The following is a 14,571-nucleotide window of genomic DNA, read 5'->3' on the forward strand; positions in this document are numbered from 1 at the left end:
TATAGTTACTCGAATCCAAGATGAAGTCTGTTTTACACATTCTACCTTCCCTACCCCTGCCTTCCCCCATTCAGTGGTCCAAAAAGCCTTGTCTTGGATTTCACTACTGGCCCAAGACGGCCCACAGCTGACACCTGCCCTTGGCCAGCCTTTATGTGGCTCATGAGGTAGGGGAGAGAGTAAGAAGCCTGTGCAGTGTGTAGCCTGGGAGGAGCTCAGGGGAGATTGTGGAGCAGCTCTAGCTCTTGTCCAAGGCTTGGGCTGAAGCTGCTGCTGCTTCCTGGCTGAAACTAGAGCTGCCCCATAGGGTGAGTGGTGGCCGGGAGGTGGGGATCAGGATGGTATCAGGCTACGCAGACACTGGGCGGCATGTAGGGAAGTGGCTTGAGTGGGGAAGGGTTATACCACTGCTTTCCCTGCCACAGCAGTACAGGCCATGCAATTAAGATGACCCTCCAATAATTAGATTCAATAATCATGAAATTAAGATGGTCCTCCAATAAATTATAATTGATTTATAATTTTCCATGTATCAGATCTTAAGATCATATGTATTCAAATCCAAGATGATTTCCCCCCCTCAGTTAACATGGGGTGGGCAGGAAGAAGGGGAAGCCCCTAATCTGGGATTCGTGTACAAGTGTGTGTGTTGGGGGTAAGGGCAGACAGCTGCTGCTGCAGCTCTGACCCCGACTCTGACCCTGGTGCTGCTGCTAGACAGAAGTCTATTCACACGTCTGTAAAGGACCATTTAAGAGCTGTTCACTACTTCCATAAAAATAGATGGAGATCATCAGTTGGTCCATTTAAATGAGCTTCTCTTCTTCCCAAGTAGGCAAAACTATACAGTACAACATGATTTGACAGCACGTTTCACCTTGAAAGTGTGCTTTTAAAATCCTTTACTGAAATGGGTGAGGAACCACGGCTTATTACTCTCCCTTCTTTGTGCCTTCCTCCATGGCGCTGACCTGTGATTATACATAGAAAACAGCTTCTTGTGCGTAAGGAACATTGTTTGGACATGCGTTGCTCTAAACAATGCTTTCAGAAGAGATTCCAATGCTACAGTTTGCAGCTTTTCCCTGGCATGTTTATCTAATCTGTGTGTGTGTGCGTGTGTGAGACTACTGCTCAGCTAAGCCCTGGCAACTGTATGTATAAAGTTCACTGCTTATCTTTCTCATCTAAATTCTGTTTTTCCCTTTTCTATCTGTAGAAATATTATGGTCTGGATACTAAGTGGGGTGACATCGAGCAATGGATGGTAGGCTTGACCAACAGAATTAAACAATTTTAAACATTGAAGAACAATTTTCACTTTAAGAGTTTATAGAGTAGGTATATTGCTGTATTTGAAGAATTGATGTCCAGCCCTTGTAATAAGGCTCTTGCAATCTGAACTCACATAGCCACACATTAAAACCATTGTTAACATTAGCAATATATACAACTTTATTGTGCATTTGTGATTTTTTTTTTTTTTTTTGGTGACAATGGAAGCTCTCTCAGCAGCTGTTCCTTAGCTTAAGCAAAAGCACAAATCTTGGTAGGTTGTAATCATAGATCCACAGTTATTTTTAAAACTGAACCTGCAGTTTTCAACTATACCTTAAATCTTGTGGTTTTAAGGACAAACAGTGTGGTGAACCCCCTTCACATTGCAAAACTAATGCATTGCTTAGAGAGAGCCTGAAATCCAAATGTTTGGGTTTTATTAATCTATAAACCATTAAGCTAGACAGCATACATGGACTAAATTATTAAGAATATCTGTCTAACAGATGTCATGAGTCTGAAAGAGTTGCTTAAAAGGCCAGATTTTGTTTGTTTGTTTATTATTATTATTATTTTAATTTTCATAAAAATTATTCCTTGACACTCAATTTAAAGAGTCAGCCACTAGTTGGAAACTAGAGAAGGCTGTAGTTTCCAGGCTTAGTGGTTTTGCCATGCGACCTATAGTGTTGCTCTTCAGATACTATGTTGAAGGGACATCTCCTTCCCCATCTTGTCTTTTTGGTTACACCTGACAATCACAATATGGAAGTTAATTTTTAGAAGTTCAGTGGTTTGCCCCATGCATAGAAATTTTCTTAGTTAATTCCTAATTAAGAACCATCATCCTGATGACTTACCATCCTGAACAAAGTAAAGTGTCTGGTGTGCCCTGAGGATCTCAAATCAGTCGTTACGTCACTTTGGATCTTGTGCTTTCTTCAGATGTAGGGCTCACCATCTGTAGTGCTTCCTAGATCAGAATTTTAGCCCTTTTGTGGAGTTGTGCCGTTTAACTACAGAACACTTATTTAATTTTGCTTGAAAAATGAGCATGTTTTAAACAACTTGAATACGACAAATGTAGTTATGCAGTATTAACCAATTTTTATTTTTTTACTTTTAAACACTTTTTTCACTAAATATCATTTAAAACCGTTTTATTAAAATTGAATACATCCTGCAACACTGATGTTGTTAACAGAATCTTTAAGTCCCTCATAAGGCAAGATGTGGTACATTCTAGTGATTGTAAATAGAATGTACATTCTTTTAGCATGTTATAAGTCTTAAATTCATATTTCATATTAATTGCCTTCTCACCTTTCCTGGGTAGACTTTTCTACAGTTTATATGAAATAGACTTTTTCTGAAGCTGCTGTAGACTAGAAATCTTAGCTGTGAAAAGAACTGTTGTTACTTGGGCTCCTAGACATACTAAGATAATAAATTTGACCGTCTTGATCAGTGTTTCTCCTATTATCTTCAAGGTACAAATGAAATAACCAAAGTACACAGTTTGCCATTGATATTCTAGAAACATATAGTAAAGTGGAGGGGATAAGGAAGAAATAATGGAGGACAAGTAAAGGAAATAGGTATATCATTTTTTCCCTCAGTTTCCAGTGTCATTTGTTGTCATCTGATTTAACCTTGCTAAGTCCAGTTTCCTTCTAAACACTGCTGACTTTTCATTGTTTCTTTCTGAAATCATTTTTTTGGTATTTCTTTTTCTTTCAACATCTCATTCTTGATTTCTCTGCTGCCTTGGTAGGAAGACAGTGAGCGTTATTCCCGTAAATCCAGAAGAAATGCTTCGGTTAGTATTTTCTTTCGTTCGTTCTTTATACTTTGCATGATGGTAATCTGTCTTTAAAATGTATTTACATTGTGTCATCTCTTGATTCTGGAGAACTTTTATGAGTTTTCCAGACCAGAGGGAGAGAAAAACGAACAATAAACAGTATGGACTATGAACCAAACATAGCCTAGGGATTGGCTGTGTAACTTCTTACCTCATTCAGACTCCAGTAGAATGCTTCGATGTGTGTTTTAGATGCTCTTGTTTGATTAAAGTAAGTAAGATATACTGAGCATTGTTTTAAGATGCTTAGCCCAATTTCTGCCCCACCACTTTCCAATTCAGCTTTCTGTGTCTCTGATACTATCTGCATTTGCTTCATTACTCATTATCTGTATTCTTTTCACTCTTTTCTTCTTGGGGTTTTTTTTTGTATTTTCTTTTAATAGGCTTCGGATGAAGATGAGCGCATGTCAGTGGGTAGCCGTGGAAGCTTGAGGGTTAGTAAATTGTACAATTAAATGTGTGTGAATTTTTATTGAAGTTGTTGTTCTTCTGCATCTTGGAATAGGTTACTTGTCATCCCTTCTAGAACTCTGATGATCTCTTCTCTCTCAAATCTTCCAATTTTGCCTTACTGTAGGCTTATACTTTGCAGGCCTACCTCAAGGCTATGTGTTCTCTCAAATAAGAACTGTATAGGCATTTCATATACATTAAATTGTAAGTATGAATAGAAAAAAAGCATAACATTCTTTAGATATTATTTTCTGTGCTAAATATTCTCATAGCTAATCACTGAAGAAGGTATTTAGTTAAAATGTTGGTCTACAGGCTTTCATTTACAGATACTTCCTAGCTTCTCCATATTGTAATCAACACTGGGGAAAAATGAAGCATTCGCTTTGAGGTCAGTGTTCAAGAGCTTAAACTAACAACATTTGGGAAAGCATAAGAGTTGAATGTTACTATGAACCCGTGTTTATACTTTTCATGTGAACCTGTATTAAGCACTCTGGGAATGCAGATGGCTACTTTCTCTGAGCTGCTCAATTTGAGATATTTAGAGCTTGGCATCTGTCTCTGAAATGGGGTTGGGCACTGAGGCAAAACCATTTCGTGTGTGTCTGAGCCAAATTTTTTAAGAAACTTTCCAATCCAAGAATAGGTTTTTTTGCTTTTATTTCTGTGAAAACTTCCTGGTTACATATAAAATAACTCCAAATGTTGCTTTGTGTTAGTTACCTGGATGAACTGAATAACTTAGTCACAAAGTGAAGTTTTTTTTATAATTCAAGGTAGGATTCATATTAATCCTAGTTTCTACCTTGTACAGAAAGGTTGTGCTTATTTTTGTATGTCATTCATATGTTGGTCATGACATGACACTGATTTGACTATTAAGCTCCCAATCCTCTGAAGTGAAGTGTTAATTTCACTCAATACAAGTAAAATATTTTAATGACTGTGCGTTTCTCTAAAGAGAAAGTGAAGAGTTTTTTCCTTAGTGATGAGAGGAAAAAATAAATGTGATGTCTGATTTGCAGTACAATTAAACTTGATAAGACTGGCAGTGGGTGGGGGGGAGGCGGTATCTTAAATTCTTTCATCACTGGGACCCTTGGTTTCAATTCTGCTTTTTGTGGGTGCTTTTTCAGTCAAAAGGAATATACAACCTGAATATAACTGTCCCATGGCCTGCAAGGAGGATTATAACTGAAATGTCATAAAACGTCATAAAAAATTAGTCTTTATTAGACATCAGTTCACTTTATTCTGATGTCCATTGGGAATTAAAACTGGCATTTCACTTTCACTGGTCACAGTTCTTTTGAGAAAAATATATAATATCTAGTTTCTCTCCTGCAGTTTTAAGTGCAAATCTTCAGCTGGTGCAAAGCACTATATTTTCCTGGCAGTCTGTATATAAATAGCACCAGCTGCAGATTCGGCCTGTAAATATCTATGGATTACATTTATGAAAACGCTCTTCTTTGGTGGAAAACTTCTAGTTTAATGGAAGATGTATGCTTTATTTCCTCTCAAGCACTTCTCTCATTACACAGGTTTTTTGTTCTGTTTTGTTTTTTTGAAAATAGATCTGCCTAAAGTCATACCACACCTGACTACTCTTATTACAGTTTAAAAATAAACCAAAACAAAAAAACACAATAGGCTTTGACTCTGTGAAAGTCAACGTTTGGGGTTCTGTGCATACCCATTGAGAGCATTTGGACTGGGCCTCGTATACTGCAGTGTATACATACCCTAAAATACATTCTTGTGGCTGGGATAGATAAAATCCCCACAGGATCTGACCACTCTGGAAACTGCAAGCTTGTGTACCTTTTAAATGATATTTATTACAGAGAAGCTCACAGAATACAATCCTACTTGTTTTCAGGATATCTGATTCAGATTTCATTCTTTCCCTGCAAATGTTACCCATTTTGATAACTTTACAGAGCTGAGTTTCACTTCCAAAATCATACTAGGTGCAATGTTGTCACAGTATCACCTAACACTGATGTAGTGTGTGCATAGTTATCCTTTTGGGGGGGTTTTCCCTCTTCACTTGATGCTAGTTGCTGAAATTCCTGATCTCTAGCCCTGTGGTAGCAGTCCTGATATCAAAAAACAGATGGCATTTTAAAATGAATTTATACCTCAGTGTCTGTTTCTCTGATTTGCCATCTTCTCTTCTTTGTGTTCTGAAACTTTGTTTCTTCTCCTGATCCTGACAGTCTGACTTGGAGTATGCCAGTGCCTATCCAGTGGTGAGAATAGTTTAACAAATCAATGTATGTTTAAAAACTGAAAGACTAACACTAACTCCTGTATCTCAGCAGTGGTAGAGGTGGTGATCCAAAGAACAAAGATCCTAATGCAGTCTTAAGGGGTCCATGTCAAAATCATAAGAGCAAGGAAAAAGACTCACTTACCAGTATGTGAAATGTTTGTTTCGGGGGCAAGCGCTGAGGTTAGGGACACAAAATACACCTAAACTGGTATAAGTGATTAGAAACCGGTTCAAATCTGTAACACAACAGAAGTTCAGTGCCCATAAACCACTTTCAAAATGGCTGAAACTGGTTTCAGATGAACCTGGATGGATGTAGTATCACATTTAAATCAGTTAAGTTAAATCAGTTTATTGAACTTCTGTCCCAGATCCCCTTCAGATTCAAGCTGTCTGCTCCAGCTGAGCGGGGAGGCATGCTCTGGCCTGAACAAACTGCAGGCATGTGGTTGCATTTCCAGAGTCAAAAGTGAATGTCTGTTAACTTGCTTATCAGTTTGATCTGCACAGTTTAAACTAACCTGAGAAGATTGAATCGATTCAGCCTTAGTTATTTTGATCATCTGTACTTAGCCTGAATGAACAAGGACAATAAACTGACATATAACTAGAGATGTAGGTCCTTCTTGGGCAGAGTGGAGAAACTTGTAGTGCCCCTCTTTATTTTACTTGCTTTGAAGATGGACTTTCTTTCTTCAAGTGTAAAGTCAGTACCCTACAAAATTCACTAGTTAATAGGTTATAAGAAACAGAAATATGAGACAAAACCAATTTTTTCCGTTCAAGTACTCCTGCCATCATACTTTGTTATCCTGGGGTTTTTTGTTTGTTTTAAAGGTCGTTGGTCTATATGCAGTTACAGTGCTAACACTTGTGTTGGATTTGTGCATGGATGTATTGCTGTAGTAAGTGTATATATAGTAGGTGGCTTTATTAATTGATTTAACCTAGTAAGCATACATAATTTGAAGTCTAGCTACTAATTTAAACAGTACTACCTAAGTCTCTTTAATCATCTTTAATACAACTTCAGTTTGATTCTGGAATGGGTCTGTTTTCTATACTTACATTGTGTGTACACACTGGTATTCCTCTAAATTAGAAATCATTATACAAAGTGTGGTGTTTTTGTTTTTGCATGTAGGTCTGCATGACTGGATATGAGGAAGATGGTAGGGGGTGGGAAGAAGGTGGGAGAAGGAGTTAACTGATCTTTTCATCCTGCATTCTTAATCTCACTGCAGGCTGGATTAGAAAATGAGTGGACCAAAAAGAAGAACAACTCCAAAGCTGTATGTATTTAGACTGTCCTTCCTCTGAGAAATTTCACACAATGCTTTGATGGGGCTGGAAAGAATTATCAAAGTGCCTGGTATAGAGTTTAGCCACGTTGGACCAGATAGTTTGTTGTTTATCCTTGCAACCAGCCTATTGTCAAGCATATCCTGGCACCCCTTGTGATTGTGTGAGCATCAGACATCCATTTGTTCTATCAGTTGAAATGGTTACGCAGCAATGCTGCTTATATAGAGCAGTGTGAACATGATAAATAACTTCAGATATTAGGTGAATGTGTGACAGTATGTAGAAAAAGATGGCACTAATGTAACAGTATGTGAGAGGTGGTTATGGCTGTGTTTTTCCAGGGGAGGCGGCGAGGGGGAGAATTGCAGATTTTTTTTCAGGTAGTAAAAGGGCTGGCATACTTAAAATACATAGTGACTGAATGATTTTTAAATCATTTAGTGAAACTTCTAGCAATTTAGTTTCCAAGTACTTAAAAACAGTTTTCTGTTTTAGAAAAAAGAAAAAAATGCTACCAGGAATCCAATAATGACCTGTTTTAACAAACAAACACCTTTGGAATCTTTTACTTTGGAAAAATAGATTTTCAGGGTTGCTCACAAGTAGGAGCACAGAGTTGGTTATCCAAAGCATTGAATGGCATGTTATCAGAGGTAAATTACTTCCACAACCTGAGTTCTTCCTGTTGCATTGCTTTTATGCCAGAGTTGTTGCCTGTTTTTCCAGATCAGAAAAACCAGCATTTCCTTGAACGTGTGATGGGGCTTTTACAGGAAAATAACAAGTAGAATTTTTTTAGTACAAGTGGGAGTGTTGCATTTAGTGCAAACCATATCTTAATTAGTATTTCACTTTTGCTGTGGACCTAAAAAGTTGTCAAATGCTTACTTTGGTCTATCAGATTCATGCATAGTAACTTTTATTAAGAATTTTGAAGTTAAGCATGTTGCATGAGTGTATACAGTATCAAGGTCTGAATCGCATTCATGTCAATCAAGCTTTTCTCAGTACATGGATGGTAATAATAATAATAATAAGAAGAAGAAAAACTATCAGAAAGCTGGAATGCTTTTCAGTGAGTGTTCATAGCAAATAATCGCATCTTCCGTAAAATCAGTGACCAAAAATAAGTCTTTCTAGTAGCTACAACAATATTAATCCTCTGTGGCATGCCAGTTCACAAACTTTTCAGGAGAATTTATGTATTACTTCATGGATCTGTGAGACTGGGAGAATAGATTAAAAATGAAATTCTGACTTTCTCTTTTTCCCCCACCATGAGTTCTATTGTTACTTAAACATTTTTAGTTTTCACTAGTGCTTAATAAAGTGGATATTCAAAGTAAAGATTGTCTGACATGATTTGAAATGTCTGCTGCAATTAGAAACTCCCTTGGAGTAAGCTACCAGGGGAGTGGCCATTTCGCATTTGATTTTGCTTTAATAGGAAGGAGCTGTTTAATAGTCTAAAGGTGGTAGATAATTTGGGTAACGATCATAATCTGAGAGTACCTGATTCCAAGGGAAGGAAAGTAGGAGGACAGTAGAATAAAAAAATTAATTGCCAAAAATATAAGTGGGGGAAGTAAGGGAGAAACAGACTTAAAAAGACTCATAATTGTTCATTGGGTTCTCTAGGGAGTTTAAGAAATGAAGTACAGGATATATGGTAGTTACTGAAAAAGCCTTTAGTAAAGACACAATGCTAAACTATCCCAAAATGAAGGAAACATTGGAAGCATTTTTGGGGACCAGCTCTGACAGTAAAAAAAAATTTAAATGGCACCTTTTTTTTGAAGCAGACACATGATTAAGGATGGGCATGAAAGAATATCACAAACATGACAGACGTGGAGAGAAAATGAAAAGGGCTAAAGTGCATAATGAGTTAAAAATTGTCAAGGAAAATAAAAAGCAGCAAGGAAAAGTTTTATAAATTCATTAGTAATAAGAAGACAGGGGAAAATGCAGGTCCATTGCATACTGTATAAGAGAGCAAATCACAGAAAAGTAGAATTACCCAATACTTTTTTTGCTTCAGTCTTTCAAAGAAGTTAATTGTGACCAGATAACTAAATTAACTAGCAGTGAAAGCCAGACTTCGGAAAGAACAGGTGACAGCATTTTTAAATAAGTTAGTCAAGTTTGAAAGGTCAGATGACATTTCCCCTAGAATGTGTTTGGCTTAAATAATTAGTCAAGAAATATCTGTATTTAGTAGCTTTTACCTTTAAAAACTCATGAAGGAATGATTGAGTTGTGAAAGAGCTGAAGCAGAGCCAATATAATACCTCTCCTTAAATGGTGGAAAAGAAAGGGCTAATTAATTGTAGACCAGTCAGTGTAATTTTGATACCTGCACTGTATTAAAAAAGATTAAAGAATCACTTTTTAAGCATCTAAAAGATAATGAAGTAAACAGCCAATAGGGATTTGTCAAGAGCAAATCATGTCAAACCAATCTTATTTCTTTCTTTGACCAGGAGAATGAGCCTAGTAGCTAAGGAAGAAGCAGTAAATTTGTGATATACCTTAACTTAAGGGATATGTCATTATCCCACATGATATTCTCATGAGCAAACTAAGGAAATATGGTCTAGATCAGAGGTTCTCAAACTGGTCCACAGATCACTGGTCCGCGAGCTCAATTCAGGTGGTCCTTAGAAAGGTTGCGGAACAATCAAGAACATCTGTACTTGTAAGGTAAGACTACTAATATTAAAATATGAGTTTTGTGCTTTGATTTGTAGAACAAAAAAAAGTTTATTAAGTGGTCCGCTGAGACCCTCAGCAATTTTAAAGTGGTCCACGAAAATAAAAGTTTGAGAACCACTGGTCTAGATTAAATTGTCATAAAGTAAGCTTACAAATGATTGGGGAAAAATGCACTCAGTATTTAGATTTTGCTGGCAGACTGGGAGATAGTTTTAAGTGGGGTCCTTCAAGGAACTTTCCTGACTGTGGTTGTAGTCACTATTTTAGTTAATGACCTGGCTGACAGACCTGAGGGTATTTTTTAGATATTCTGCAGAAGATACCAAGTGGGAAAGGGAGTTGCAAATACCTTTGAGGACAGAATTAGAATTCAAATACTCTTGATAAATTGGATAAATTACATGAAATAAGCTAATCAACAACATTAAATGTAAAGTATTACATTTTAGAAGAGGAAATCAAATGCACAAATCCAAAATGAAGAATAAGTAGCTAGCCAGCAGTACTGGCACATTTCTAGCCAACAAGACTTCTACTTTGGATCATGACATGACTTAATGAAATACTGCTGCAAAATAGGCAAATTTTAATTATAAGAAAATAAATTGTGTGAGAGAGATATGGGAGGTAATTAGGATGTTCTGCTCAGCTCTATTGAGACCTCAGGTGAAATAACGTGCCCAATTTTTGGGCATTGTGCTTCAAGAAACATGGAGAATAGTTGAAGGAACTATGCTAATCCTAGAAAAGAGAAAGCTAAGAAAGAGAAGTAAATCTTCCAACATGTAAAGGTTTCTTCTAGGAGAAGTGTGATTAATGGTTTTAATCTAGCAGAAGAGTAGGAAGAAAGCGGATTGAATTTTCTTTGCTGAAGCTTAGTTTTAATATTAAAAGAGCAATTCTTAATAGTTGGATAGCTAAGCATTGGAACAGCAATTTACATTGGTTAGGAAAGTTCCATGGAAGGTTAAGAACAGATTAGATATAAGTCTCTTAAGGATGGTCTTAATATACTTACAATGCCTCCAGAGCAGTAGATGGACTAGCAGATCTCTTGATGTCTCTTTGAGCCCTATACTTCTGCAGTTTGTCGCAATGATGCGTTCTGGTGTGAGCACAGCAAAACATTGATCAGGGGTTATATTGCAAATTCTGTTGTTTTGTTTTTAATTGACTTTAGGCTGTTTTCACATAAATCATTTTTCATTATGCAATTGAATTTTATTTAATAACAAATTTAAACTGGTTTAGCTGGTTTTCACTTCAGAAATAACTAAAATGTAAGTTTTAGTTTTTAATTAAAATAAATTTACAAGTTTAATTAACTGGCTTTTACAAAAGACTTCATAATGTAAAATGGCTGCTATAAAATTAACTGTCAAGCTGATTTAAGATGTTGGTGGCCATCAGGACAGGGGACCACGAGTTGCAGAACTTTTGGTATAAGTTTGGAGCATCTTTGTACTAAAAACAGAGCCATTCCTATGTATTGGACCATTATTTGGCTTCTGATTTCCATATCATAGCAGGGGCTGAAACACCTTGCACTGCTCATGAATAACTGATTCTTAAAATGTATTAATTTTTTGTGAAGAGAATAATGCCCACATCAGTCGGGAAGATTATAGAGAGGTAATCCTTAAGAACAGAGGAAAGTAAATGAAATCAAGAAATGTAAGAGACCAGTGTAAGTTTTTGCCTCTTCTCTCCCTCCCTCCTAACCCCCTTTTCCTGTATAGGGAAAATGTTTGTTGTCTACATTTGAAGATGATGTAAATAAAGAATGGGGGAAGTCCAGTGTAAGAGATCTTGTGCAGTATTATTTTTAAAAAGCGAAATTTAGTGGTTTTAATCCTGGCTAACAATGTTGAGAAAAGTGTTTCATTATAGTATGGCATTTCATTTAAAATTTAGCTGCCAGGAAAAAAAGGAAATGTTTGTGCTAGGTTTTGGTGGGGTTTTTTCTTATCATTAGACTTTTCTTCCTCAGAGGTTGAGGAGCTTGCAATACTCTGCTACTATACCATGTTACCAAAAAAAATTGTGTTGAAAGCAGGGACAACATCCTTGACATCTTTGGCTGGTTTACAGGTTCTGCTGGGAGACACAACTCAAGTGTTCTTGAGGTCTTACTATGAGTTGTTTTTAAAATCATTTTCATCCTTGATGGATCTTCATTATGTGCAGCTGCTGTCCCTGGTGTATTGTTCTTATGAAAAGCACCCTCTATGCTTTGGTTCTTCATAAATGTCGACTTTCAGTTAAACCTCTAGTTTTTGTTTTAGTTTTTCTTTCCTTTTTTCTCATGACAGACCAATGGTTATGATGAAGACATGTACGGATCATCCCAGAATAGAAAGTCTAGCAGGGTTAGTAGAGAATTTGCTTTTTAAAGAAAAAATCTATATTTTTGAGTTCATGGAATTAATATACATGCTTCTTAATTAGGACAAAAATCAGCTGTCTCCTACTAGAGTCTGTCCTGAAGCAGATGGTCACATTTGAGTGCCTGCCTTGTAAAGCAGGTGTTTCCTGGCTTCCTTAATACAGTTCTTGTAGTTCGTAATAGGGCTACTGCAAGGAATCCATAAAAAATGACACAGGCAAGATGACTTTGGCACCCAATTATTACTTTATTATATAGCCTGTGCTTTGAACTTAAATTGGCCAAAAGTCATATTGCAGGGAAAAATATCATTTTGATAGTAGGTATCTAGTGTGAATTGGAGGCTATGGATCGCCTGAATGCATTATTTAAAAGGGTGCAATTTGTCATTTGAATTTGGACCTGAACTGGTTCATCTCTTTAAGTCATTGTTTCCCTATGTAAACATTTTAAATTCCTAATCTGAAATGGAAAGGCTAATCCTTTTGTTAAATTCTGAGCTTTTTAAAATTGTTCTCCTCTATTCAGGTCAATCCAGATAATATCAATTATGATATATGTGGCTATAAAAATTATTTCTCATAAAAGCAAAAAATGTGTTTTTTCTGGAAACTTCAGCAGACAAATAAACAACATATAAAGCAGTTGTTATATTTATATAGTCTCGTGTACCATGTCGAAAATCTGTAATTCAACCAGTAAGGTTGCACACTCAAATCACAAAAGGTTAGCTTCATCATTAACTCAGCTTCGTGGTGTATGCATAATCATTATGATTCAATACCTTGCTTTTTAGTACAAGTTCTGTAGGCCAATCTGAGACTTGTCTAGCTTTTTGTGTAATGTAGTGTTCTGCAAATTATTTCCTTTAAGGTTTTTCCCTTGTCCTGTGTTTACTCCACACAGGCAAAGTTCCTGGAGCTAGCTGCCTTTCTGATCTCTGGGATTTGCCTATCTTTAAAAAAACAGGACTCATTAATGTGCAGACTAGAAGCCTGTACTAGAAGCATGTATGAAGGTTCTCAGTACTGTTTGGCAAAGCATTTTAAACGCGTGCTTAACTCAAAGCTTTTGAACAATCCTGTTGAATTTAGTTGGGGACTGCTTATGGGCTTATATGGGTAGCATAATATAGGGGCTTATTTTTTATGTCATTTGTAAACTGTTTTTTCTTGTAGCCTTAACTGTTCTATATATTTGTCATGCATACAGAACATAGTGAATGAAATAAGTGAAGTAAACTTAAGTTTTATTTAAAAAAACCTGTTGAACAGTTTATAAAGAGTCATGGTAGTCAAAACTCAAGATGCCTGGTCATGTACCATGAGAAATTCAGCAAGTCTCAATAAATAAGTGGATATAATTAAATATATAGTTGGACTTCTAAATTATACCTGCCTTAAACTTACAATAAGCAAACTGAAATTGTAATGGGGACTTCAGCCAAAGATCAAATTGTACTTAAACGACTAAGAAAACAAATGTTCTGTTCTTATATTGCCAGTCTCGCTGAACTGTTTGACAAAGAGAGAACAGTATAGTGACCTGCTTTTCAAGGAACTTTTATTCTTTTGAATTGTGCCAGCAGTTCTGATAAATTATGTTCTTGTTCTTTAATGATGTACTCCAGAGCTATGGCTACAGCGGGGAGAGCAAAAAGTCTACAAGGAAGTCATTCGGGGAAGAGAAGTTGGTTGGTTTCCAGTTTAATATTTAAATGATCCCCATGGAATCTTCAGAGTTTGCAGCATGAAGATTTATAATAGAGCATATGACAACAGCCACTCAATTCATTCCTTAATACCTTCATTACCAACCATAATTCAGATTAATCACCATCTAAAATGGGAGTGGGGTTTGAGAGGGGACAGTAAAACAGTTGCTGTCTTACTATCTTTATAGGAGCATAATGAACTCCACCTACTCAGTGCCTGTCTTGCTGGCATCCAGATTGTGACAGCCTAAGTAGGGTATTTTTGTTTGGGAGTGAAGGTTGCTGTCAAGAAATCAGTGAGGGTAAAGAACAGAACAAAAACTTTGTTTTACAGTAATGAGTCTGACCAGTATTACACCCTTATTCCAAACTATAATAATAGAGTGCAGGATCGCAAAATGTAACGTGGTGTGCATGTGGTGTGGTAGTTGAATTTGTAACCTGAAATCTTATCACAGTCCAGTGAGCCACTAAAAAATAGATAATGATTATTGCAGTGATGTCCTATGATTGAATTCCAAGATCTTGTAACAGGAAAAGAGTAACTCCCTAATGCAGTTAATCTTGAATGA

At 36.5% G+C, this 14,571-nt stretch overlaps 1 protein-coding gene across 40 annotated transcripts in view; it reads left to right on the top strand.

The window, feature by feature from the left end:
• LRRFIP1 (LRR binding FLII interacting protein 1) overlaps window positions 1-14,571 on the top strand; it is a 105,231-nt gene that overhangs the window by 29,822 nt on the left and 60,838 nt on the right. For 13 of the 40 annotated variants that reach the window (XR_003095982.1, XM_025213944.1, XM_025213941.1 and 10 more), the window contains 6 exons: window positions 1,220-1,267; window positions 3,053-3,097; window positions 3,529-3,579; window positions 5,824-5,856; window positions 7,124-7,171; window positions 12,212-12,268. The exons of 4 other annotated variants lie outside the window; for them this stretch is intronic. Coding sequence is in view for 35 of the 36 variants with exons in the window: in XM_025213944.1 (XP_025069729.1) it covers window positions 1,220-1,267; window positions 3,053-3,097; window positions 3,529-3,579; window positions 5,824-5,856; window positions 7,124-7,171; window positions 12,212-12,268 (282 nt within the window). In the remaining variant the exon portion in view is untranslated. 23 more of the 40 variants (XM_025213917.1, XM_025213924.1, XM_025213927.1 and 20 more) reach the window with 10 other exon arrangements.

This window comes from Alligator sinensis, unplaced genomic scaffold (genome assembly GCF_000455745.1).
Source record: "Alligator sinensis unplaced genomic scaffold, ASM45574v1 scaffold1003_1, whole genome shotgun sequence".
NCBI lineage: Eukaryota > Metazoa > Chordata > Crocodylia > Alligatoridae > Alligator > Alligator sinensis.